Source organism: Lampetra fluviatilis, chromosome 72, assembly GCF_964198595.1.
Source record: "Lampetra fluviatilis chromosome 72, kcLamFluv1.1, whole genome shotgun sequence".
Classification (NCBI taxonomy): Eukaryota; Metazoa; Chordata; class Hyperoartia; order Petromyzontiformes; family Petromyzontidae; genus Lampetra; species Lampetra fluviatilis.
The window spans coordinates 931324-942291 of NC_136346.1; the positions used below are offsets into that span (position 1 = coordinate 931324).

Genomic DNA, 10968 nt, shown 5'->3' on the forward strand with positions numbered 1-10968 from the left:
AAACATTTTTTTAAGGAGTTTATGAATGTCTTTGTTCGTTGGTTTCTCAATCCGCTTGTCTTGGCGAGGGTCGTGGCGGTCGCAACGTGTTGAGTGGTGGCGGTCCACGCCTCTGTTTCCTTGGCGACAGACTCCAGCACTACATCACTATACAATACACTATACACTACACTATACACTACTGTACATTACTACATCACTATACACTACACTATACACTACACTATACATTACTATACACTACTACACTACACTATACACTACACGATACACTACTGTATACATTACTACACACTACACTATACAATACTATGCACTACTTTACATTACTGCACACTACTACACTACTATACACCACTACACTACTATACACTACAATACATTACTATAAACTACGACACTATACACTACTACACTATACACTGCTACGTTATACACGACTATACACTACACGATACACTACTACACATTACTATACACTGCTACACTATTATACACTATACACTACTATACACTACACTATACAATACTATACACTACTATACATTACAATACGCTACACGATACATTACTATACACTACTATGCACTACACTATACACTACTACACTCAGAATCTCGCTCTTCCTGGGGAATTCCCAGGCATTCCCAGGCCAACCGAGCAACGTCGTCCCGCCAGCAGCCTGTCCTGGGCCGGCCCTCTGGGGTCTTCTTCAATGAAATTGGCACGAACTTACAAATCTAAATAGCATACTGTCAAAAAAAAAACGGGTGACTGCATCTACTCTACCGTACTTACCACTCCAACTAGAAGACTTTGCGTGGGGCGATGTCCGTAGCACTACGCCGCCCGTATTTCAACAACCATGATGTGTGTTTTAACGATCGCTGGACTGGGTCGCAGCTTTTGGAGCGGGCTTTGCCGGACCACTGGATAATGTTGTAAGCAGTCGGATAATCGACGATCGAATGGATTCTGATCCACTTTACTTTTGCTCCTCGGCCCTTGCCTTCCTTTCCCCACATTACAGAGTGGGCCATAACGACCCGCTTTGAAAGAGCGGTCATTTTGTGTTCAATTATTTTGTAAACGAAACGTAAAAACACGCGCGGAAATAAAGTGGACGCATGGGGAGTTTACGACGAACCGGCAAGACACTTCAGCAGCGTGCAAAAATACTTGACATTTCAGAAACCATCGTTCAATCATTTAGAATTCGTGTTTTTATTTCACTTTTTCACAAGCCATAGGCAAAACAAATCAAGGTCGTTACTTATGGCCCAGCCTGTATAGACCCCTTAAGTTCCCGCTCCCGGTGACCTTAAAACCAAAACAGGAGCAGGATTTCTCCACAACTCTGGCTGTCGCCTGACGAGACTGGATGTCACGGTACTCGAATTCTAAACGTAGTGGGTTTACTCTACGACACACAACCGGTTAGTGCTGTACTAGTCACGAATTGGTACGTTTTGTTTACGTGACAAACTAATTAGCATCTAAACAAAAAAAATACCTATAACATGGATAATATTGGTCACGAATGCCTACTACTACTACTAAGATGTTACACTGTGCAGTATAAGAGTTTGCGGTGAAACAAAATAAATATATACAAGGTGCTTCAAAAAAAGTGATGACACTTCTGAAAATTTGCAACAATACCACGAGAAATGTGCCCCTCTGGGCTCTGGAGACCATCTGGAGAAGATTACAGGCGTGAGTTGACAATGATGGTGAACAAGTGGGAGACTCTGGCTTTTTTAAGCTATTAACATTACATTTGTTATCATGTTACGGTGTATTATCCGTTCTTTTTCCATTCAAAACGATAATTCCACAAAAGTGTTAAAAAAAATTTTGAAGCACCCTGTATATACGGTAGGCGACAAAACCACTGGTTTTCAAATGGGAGGCATAAAAAAAAACACATTCGGGACACGCGAGGTCTTCACTTGAGCGCGTGCGTCTTTGAGTGCCTGTTCAGCTGACCACTCTGGGCAAACCCCTTGCCGCACTCCTCGCACACGTACGGCTTCTCGCCCGTGTGCGTCCTCGCGTGCCTCTCCAGTTGGGCGGAATGCGAGAAGCCCCGGCCGCACTCGGCGCACACGTGCGGCCACTCGCCGGTGTGCGTCCTCGTGTGCGCCTCCAGGGAGGAGCGCTGCGAGAACGCCTTTCCGCACTCCTCGCACGCGTACGGTCTCTCGCCCGTGTGCATCCTCGTGTGGACCTCCAGGGCGGAGCGCTGCGAGAACGTCTTGTCGCACTCGCCACACGCGTGCGGCCTTTCGCCCGTGTGGGTCCTCGCGTGCGCGTTCAGGGTGGCGCGGTAGGCGAAGGCCTTGCCGCACTGCTCGCACGCGTACGGCCTCTCGCCCGTGTGCGTCCTCGTGTGCTCCTCCAGGGCGAAGCGCTGAGAGAACGCCTTGCCGCATTCGCCGCACCCGTACGGCTTCTCGCCCGTGTGCGTCCTCGTGTGCGCCTCCAGCGCGGAACGCTGCGAAAAAGCCTTGTCACACTCCTCGCACGCGTGCGGCCTTTCGCCCGTGTGTGTCCTCGTGTGCGCCTCCAACGCGGAACGCTGAGAGAACGCCTTGCCGCACTCGCCGCACCCGTGCGGCCTCTCACCCGTGTGCCTCTTCGCGTGCGCGTTCAGGGTGGCGCGGTAGGCGAAGCCCTTGCCGCACTCCTCGCACGCGTACGGCCTCTCGGCCGTGTGCCTCCTCGCGTGCACTACTAATTGGGAGCGCTGCGCAAACTTCCTCCCGCAATCGGCGCACGCGTGCCTCCGCCGGTCGCCGGCGACCGCCGCGCACGACGGCGCGGTGGCTTCCAGCGGCTTGCCGCACCGCGCGCAGGAGGCTCCCGGCGTGGCGGCCGCTCGTCCGGCGTCGTCCGCCCCCGTCCACAAGCGTCGTCCGCCCGCCTCGCACTCCTCGCACAGGAGTTCCGTTCCTGTCGCGTCGTAATAATTGTGAACAGTGTCTGGGACTCCGAAATCATGAAGAAAAACCCAGAGCCCAGACCTATTATGATGGGGTTATGGGTCTCCGTGTGATGGATATATGGGTCTCTATGTAATGAGTCTATGGGTCTCTATGTGATGAGTCTATGGGTCTCTGTGTGATGACTCTATGGGTCTCTATGTAATGAGTCTATGGGTCTCTGTGTGATGACTCTATGGGTATCTGTGTGATGACTCTATGGGTCTCTATGGAATGAGTCCATAGACGGCAACTAAACAATGTTTACGTTACCAGGTGTGAGCTGTGTGGCTCTTTTGTCAGATAAGCGACATGGCCACCACACAAATGATAGCAGCTCAACAGAATTGGCTTATCACGTGGGAATCTATAGTAACCAATTACCCTAAATGCGTGACGTTGATTCTAAACGTGGAGGGAAAAACCGCAGGAGCCGGAGAAAATTCCACGCGACCTCGGGGAGAGAGAGAGAGACACCCACGAAACTCCGAATAAAGTGAAACTCACGCTCACCGACATCCTCCTCTGACAGCTCCACCTCGATGAAGTTCTGGTTTGCGGTGAAGAGACGTCCGTGAGATTCCTCCGTCTCATCCGGCCTCTCGATTGCGTCTGCGGCTGCAACGTCAGAAAAAGCGCCACATGGCCTTTGGACGAGTAGGGGGTGAAACGCACCCGAAGATCGTGCAGTCAAGCTGCCAGCTGGGGATGTTTCCCCTTCCGCATATTAATTGATGAGAGTGGTCTCTCGGTTAACGTTATTTCGTTGGTTCCACGAAAAACCGTCGTAAATCGAATATAGCAAATGCACGTTAAAGGCTTAATTTGATAAGTTTAACTTTTTCACCCTAAAACATTGCTTGTATGTTTAAACACACAATTTTAACAAATACACGGTGTAAAAACATGTTAACACATTAATATTAGTAGAAACATGGATAAATAATGCATAAGTAGGGCATAAAATAGTGCATAAAGCGCAGAAACATACACGTCAGTCACTTATCAGTGCCCGACCTCATTACAGACCAATTCAGACCTTATTGGTCACCCTGTGACCTTCATACATCCCAACGTTCATCCTACAAAGTCCCATCACAAGCGAGAGAAATACAAACAAATAGACAAAATCATGTTGATTTGAAGCTTTCGTGACTGCAGGAATCCATACTCTTTGGTTCTTTCGGTAAAGTCACGTAGGTAGAAAAAGAAAAAAAGAAAAATCACGACGTTTCGATCACAACACAAGCAGTTGCCCTCAGGCGGAAAAAAATTATCCAGCAGTGGAACTGTTGAACCAGGAAGAACACAGCGAGAGAGCCGTTACAACGATGAGGTTATATACGTGGCGAAGGGCAAGCAGGCGGGGTCTGAGCTGGAAAGGAATTCCATCCCCGCACGCAAGCACGTCAGTTGTGTTAATGGGAGAGATTAGGCAGAGAGATTATGGGGATTATCAAAAATAGTGTTGTCCGTATTGAAACGGCTGTACGCCATATGGACCTGAAAACTAAATTTCCCTGTACAAGAATACGGGGTCAACCATACGGGTTGACGCGGTATTCATAAAATAAAAAGTCTTACCTTAGGCCGAGAAGGCGGATGGCTTAAGTATTCAAGAGAGCCGTTTCCAGAAGCAACGCAACACCAAACATCGAAAAGCCCACAGTCAGCCGCCCTCAAAACGCTCGTAAAAGGGGCGGTCGCGGATTGGCTGAGATCTGCCGGGTTCACTTGGGAGCGCTCCGATTATTGGCCGAAATTGGCGGCTCCGCGTGGTATCGTACAACACGTCGTTGATAAAAAAAAAACGTATCGCAAACAGAAACAATGGGAACCCCATGGGAGGCGGATCGCGAGTCGAAACATCGCTACCCTGTGGCATCATTAAACCGAGGGACCGCTGCATTAGCATCCTGCCCTAGTTTGGTTCTTAACAATCTCAAAGCTGTCATAGGGAAAGGGGGCCTCACCGTCATCCTCCACTTCCGTTTTCACCACGATCCTCAGGATCTCGGGGCTCAGGCTCCCCTCACCCTCCTGCTTCACGACTGCGCCTGCAAAAGTGCGCATTGACACAGACATCGGCACAGACACATTGGCACAGACACATCGGAACAGAGATGGCCTCGACTTGTCACCGCGAGACGACGGGTCGTAGTGGGGGGATCAGAAACGGCGAGTACCGGAAGACTTTACCCGTGGCGGCTTTATCGATCGCGTGTTTTGGCTGTACACGGTTCACCTGATGAGCTCTGTTATCTGGAACACAGGGGGTGACGTTTTGTCCCTACACAGTTCACCTGATGAGCTCCGTTATCTGGAGAACAGGGGGTGACGTTTTGGCTCTACACGGTTCACCTGATGAGCTCTGTTATCTATTATACTACTAAACTACTATACCACTACACTACTATACACTACACTACTGCACACTAGACTACAGCATACTTGTCAACCCCTTATCACAAGAAGAGAAATACAAATAGACTAAATAATGTTGCTCGTATTTTAAACGGCTGTACGCCGTATGGACCTGAAAACTCAATTTCCCTGTACAACAATACGGAGTAAACCGTACGGTAATATTCAAGAGAGCTGTTTCCGGAAGCAACGCAACATCAAACATGGAAAAGCCCGCAACCAGCCGCCCTCAAAACGGTCATAAATGGGGCAGTCGCTGATTGGCTGAGGTCTGCCGAGTCAAAACATCGCTACCCTGTGTCATCGTTAAACCGAGGGATCGTTGCATTGGCGACTTGCTTGTCAGTTTTGATGTGGTTTCCTTATTCACCAAAGTTCCTGTACCTGACACCATCGCAATCATTGAAGACTTGGTTCATCAAGGACTGAACACTGTGGTACCCCCCCCTGGTGAGACACTGCTTAACCAATACATACTTCACCTTGAATGGAACTTTCTACAAACAAACTGAGGGCACGCCAATGGGCTCTCCCCTATCTCCGGTTGTAGCCAACGTTTTCATGGAAAAATTTGAGACTGCCGCCATCCAGACTGCCACTCTACGCCCAACCTTATGGAAGAGGTACGTGGATGACACTTTTGTCATCTGGCCACATGGCCGGCATGCTCTAGACCAATTCCTCAACCACATCAATTCCATACACCCATCCATCAGATTTACCATGGAAGTCGAAAAAGATGACAAGCTACCTTTGTTGGATGTCCTAATATAAAAGGGTCATGATGGCTCAATGAGCCACTCTGTCTACAGGAAAGCTACCCATACAGATGCTTACCTAAAACCGGATTCCCACCACCATCCATCCCAGAAGAATTCCCTCATCAAGACTCTACACCATAGAGCCCAATGCATCTCTGACCAGAACACATTGCCAGTGAACTCAAGCACGTACACCAAGCTCTTAAGGCTAATGGTTACTCCGACTACACAATCCGCAAAGCCATCACTCCAACCATGAAGAAGGACCCTCTTGAGGAGCCATTCAAAACCATCACCTTACCCTACATTGCGGGGATCACAAAAAATATCTCCAAAATCTTGAATAAACACAAGATCCAGGTCCGATTCAACACAGTACATAAAATCCGTGATCTGGTTCCGTCTGTAAAAGATGTGATTCCGGACATAGATTACCCTGGCGTCTACAAACTAAGTTGCCTCTGTGGTAGTAGTTACATTGGAGAAACCAAACGACATGTCTCGGACCGCATCCGTGAACACAAAGCAAACCTAAAACACGGTAGGACCAACACCTCGGCCGTGGCAGACCACTGTTATAATTCAGTGGGCTCACATGACATTGACTTCTCCAAGACAGAGGTTCTCTGCAAGCCATCTGGCTACCATGAGAGATTCGTTCATGAGGCTATCCACATATACAAACACAGAGACAATTTCAACCGAGAAGATGGATTCTGGCTTAGCAATCATTGTAAGGATTTGATAAACCATTTCGGGTCTTAATTGATTGTGTTCACGCTTACGGTGACTTTCAGACCGCTTTCCATTCTCTTCCTCTCCCCCCTCCTCTTTTACGAACATAGATGGACTCATCCATCTGAACAACTGCCAAGTCGCTGTCCGTGGTGCTAACGTGAAGAAAAAAACGCCACTTTTTTCAAATTTTCTTGCTGTAGTTTTCACACCTGATGATGATTGCTTGTGTTGCAATCGAAACGTCATGATAATTTTATTGTTTTATATTTTATTCTTTTATTGTTTCCCTTCTACGTGACTTTACCCAAAGAACCAAGAATATGAATCTCAAAGCTGTCGTAGGGGAAGGGGACCTCACTGTCATCCTCGACTTCCGTTTTCACCACGATCCTCAGGATCTCGGGGATCAGGCTCCCCTCGTCCTCCTGCTTCACGACTGCGCCTGCAAAAGCGCGCATTGACACAGACATTGAACAGACATTGGCACAGACACATCGAAACAGAGACGGCCTCGACTCGTCACTGCGAGACGACGGGTCTTAGTGGGGGGGTCAGAGATGGCGAGTACGGGAAGACTTTGCCCATGGCGGCTTTATCGATCGCGTGTTTTGGCTCTACACGGTTCACCTGATGAGCTCTGTTATCTGGAACACAGGAGGTGACGTTTTGGCTGTACACTGTTCACCTGATGAGCTCTGTTATCTGAAACACAGGAGATGACGTTGTGGCCCTACACGGATCACCTGATGAGCTCCATTATCTGGACAATGACGGTACAACGCAAATGTTCGTCACGCATTCCCCACACGCATCTAGCCGTCCCAGTCGCCGAGGGCGTCGGTCACACCGACGTCAGGATGGCGAATCGTCAACGTTCAAGTGGCGGTGTCGGGGCCGAGCATTGAGAGGAGCTGCTGCGATCCCAATCCGGGTCTTAATGACGGCCCTCAATCAAAATTCCCGTGGTGCAGAACCTTTTCACGTGGAGCCTGAGACTCTATCCTGGCCTCGAGAAACGATTTAATTTTAGCCAGTGCAAGGCCCCACTGAGTTGTGCAGCGCTTTTTCAGAAGCGACCTGAACATCACCAAATGACACCTCAACCAAGTAGCTCATCACGTGGAGATTCAGAGGAGCCTAACGCAGCGGTCTCCAACCTCTTTGGCACCAGGGACCGGTTTCGTGAAAGACAATTTTTTGACGGACCAGAGGGGGGTCATCATTGGGTCTTTTCCCCTTTTCAAAGAAGCTCTCCGGCGACGTTTGTTTTTTTACTAATTTTGGCCAGGGGTTAGCTTGTGGGCTTACCAAAACCTAATTCTAGATTTGAAGTTTTCGTGACTGCAAGAATTCATACTCTTGTTTTTTTCGGTAAAGTCACGACGTTTCGAGGCAACAAGCTGAGACAAGTGCGCAGTGCGGGAAAGAGGCACGGACGGAAGTGGTCAATAAAATAATGGGCGGGCCACGCGCGGACTCACCGTTCTCGCCTCCTGCTGTGCGGTCCGGTTCCTAACAGGCCACGGACCGGTACCTAACAGACCACGGACCGGTACCGGTCCGCGGCCCGGGGGTTGGGGACCCCTGGGCTAACAATTCATAGTGGCATTGTCCCTGTGCTGTCCGCCTTTTGGCGTTGTCCTCTGGTCTAAGCCAAAATGGCCTCTTGTTGCAGCAGCCCCTTTTGCCCACTTCAGCAATTGTTTCTTGCTGTGGTTGTCCCACCTGATGACGGACGCTTGTGTTGCGCCCGAAACGCGACTTTACAGAAAGAACCAAAGAGTATGGATCCCTGCAGTCACGAAAACTTCAATTCTAGATTGGTCTAAGTGTGTTTCAGACGAGGCTCTGAAGAAAGCTGTCTCTGGTGTGGGCCAATCAGTTTCAAAGACAATGCATCATCATCTACTACCAGAGCGTGGTGTTTGTTTGCATGTTCATCACAAGGACTGTGTGTGGTTAATGCAGTAACTTGATTCCTCGCTAAAGGTTTCTGTTTGGTGTTTTAACATCTTAACACCTCCTGTTTTATTGCTGCCAGAAAGGGTAAAATATGTTCTGTTACAGCCAAATACTCTCAACTCGTGACGTTGATTATAAACGTGGAGACAAAGGGAAAACCGAAGGATCCGGAGAAGAAATTCCACGCGACCACGGGAAGAGAATATGCAGACTCCAAATATATAGCAGTGGGCATTGTCAGGGTCGGGGTCAAACCCACGACCTCCTGCACACCAGGCAAGGTAGTCAACATCTCACCACAATGAGACACAGACTCCAAATATACAGCAGCGGGCATCGTCAGGGTCGGGGTCAAATCCACGACCTCCTGCATACCAGGCGAGGTAGTCAACATCTCCTAGCCACGGGCAATGCAATCTCACCAGCAGCGTCGGCGTCATCGTGTTTGACCTTCGCGCCCGGCCCCATCCCGAGGCTCGGGTGATCTTCGTCGTTTTCTCGCTTGATGGCGAACGTCGAACTGGCGTGCGAAGCCATCTGGGAGGGAAAACCGATCGAGACTCAGACTCCCCCCCCTTTTCACTTAAGATGTTGACACGCACACACACACGCGAGTAGCAAACACCCACAAAGACTACAGGGGATAGTGTAAAGTGTAGTGTATAGTAGTGTATTGTGTAGTGTATGATAGTGTAGTGTAGTAGTAGTGTATTGTGTAGTGTATAATAGTGTAGTAGTAGTGTATAGTGTAGTGTATAGTAGTGTATAGTGTAGTATATAGTAGTGTATTGTGTAGTGTATAGTAGTGAATAGTGTAGTGTAAAGTAGTGTATAGTGTAGTGTATAGCAGTGTATAGTGTAGTGTATAGTAGTGTATGGTGTAATGTATAGTAGTGTATAGTGTAGTGTATAGTAGTGTATAGTGTAGTGTTCGCTACGCTACACCGCTACACCAGGGTCCTCATTTGAGGCTGAGTCGACCTAGGGAAGGCCCAGGTACCGGTTCAGAAAATCGTAAACGCAGAGACACCCACGACTCGCTCACCACGCGAGCTCTCCGCCTCTCTCCTCTCCGCCTTTGTCTCTCTGTGTCTCTGTCTCTCTCTCTCTCTGTATCTCTGTCTGTCTCTCTGTGTCACTGTCTCTGTCTCTCTCTCTGTGTCTTCTCTGTGTCTCTGTCTCTGTGTCTCTCTCTATCGAAATCGCCTCCAGTGCTGTTGCTGCTGGCGGCAATAAAAGTTGTTTAAAAGTCAAGTCTTTGTCTCTGTGTCTATCGCTGCGACTCTTCCAAACCTTCACCCCTCCTCCCTGCCTCACAGCAAACGCCAAGATGCAACGCAAGACGCAAAGTCCCACAGGGGAGAATATGTTGCAGCGAGAGTCTGGGGGTGCAGTGTAGTGTCTAGTGTAGTGTATCGTGTAGTGTATAGTGTAGTAGTGTGTAGTGTAGTATGTAGTGTATTGTATAGTAGTGTATAGTATAGTGTAGATGTAGTGCTGAACTTCACGCGACAGCTTCTTACTTTTTCTTCGTCAATTGATTTCACCAACATCATTTAACATTGCCCCACACGCTCTCCGCTCGCTCGCCGCGTTCCGCCGGCCTCGCTCGCTCCGCGTCTCCGTCGACTCTCCTCTCCGCTTCCCCCGTCACAGTTCAGCCGCTCTCCCGCGGCTCTCCCGCCTCTCTGCAGCCGCCCTCTATCGGCTTCTCCGTCACACTCCAGCTGCTTTCTGCTGGCTTCGCCGTCACACTCCAGCCGCTTTCTGCTGGCTTTGCCGTCACACTCTACGCTACTTTACGCGTCGCTCAATCCGCTGCTACCTTGTACTTATCCACTGCTACCCTAAACTTTTCCACTGCTACCCTATACTTCTCCACTGCTTCAGCTCCAACCGTCTTCTTCTCCTCCCAGGCGTGAACTCCCGTCAGCTCCAACTCCCCTGTATTAATGCCCGACCCAATTAACTTCCAATTGATTAATCGGCGTCCCTCCGACCCCCCCCCCCCGCTCCTAGCCACCCTCCGCCACCTGTTGTTTTTCCACTGTACTGCACGCGCACGTGCGTGCAATCTCCCGCGCGTGGCGCGTATTTAA

General features: G+C 49.3%; 1 protein-coding gene across 3 annotated transcripts; it reads right to left on the bottom strand.

Moving 5' to 3' along the window:
* Positions 1-1278: 1278 nt before the first annotated feature.
* LOC144953124 (uncharacterized) lies at positions 1279-10480 on the bottom strand. 3 transcript variants are annotated; one of them, XM_078883679.1, is made up of 6 exons: positions 10393-10480; positions 9292-9406; positions 7266-7349; positions 4958-5041; positions 3498-3602; positions 1279-2955 (listed from the first exon to the last, which is right to left on the bottom strand). In XM_078883679.1, the coding sequence occupies exons 1-6, from the start codon at positions 10423-10425 to the stop codon at positions 1949-1951; spliced, it is 1428 nt and encodes a 475-aa protein (XP_078739805.1). In that variant the 5' UTR covers positions 10426-10480; the 3' UTR covers positions 1279-1948. The 3 variants fall into 3 exon arrangements, with proteins under 3 accessions (XP_078739805.1, XP_078739804.1, XP_078739806.1); XM_078883678.1 differs by having other exon boundaries at positions 3492-3602; XM_078883680.1 differs by lacking the exon at positions 10393-10480 and adding an exon at positions 9915-10174 and having other exon boundaries at positions 3492-3602.
* Between the last annotated feature and the right edge of the window lie 488 nt (positions 10481-10968).

Excerpts from the sequence above, each read along its gene's own strand:
- LOC144953124 (XM_078883678.1), bottom strand. The coding sequence starts at position 10,425 with ATGATGTTGGTGAAATCAATTGACGAAGAAAAA. Across the intron at positions 9,407-10,392 it reads AATCAATTGACGAAGAAAAA|ATGGCTTCGCACGCCAGTTC; the intron begins GTAAGAAGCTGT and ends TTTCCCTCCCAG. Across the intron at positions 7,350-9,291 it reads CGATGACGCCGACGCTGCTG|GCGCAGTCGTGAAGCAGGAG; the intron begins GTGAGATTGCAT and ends GCGCTTTTGCAG.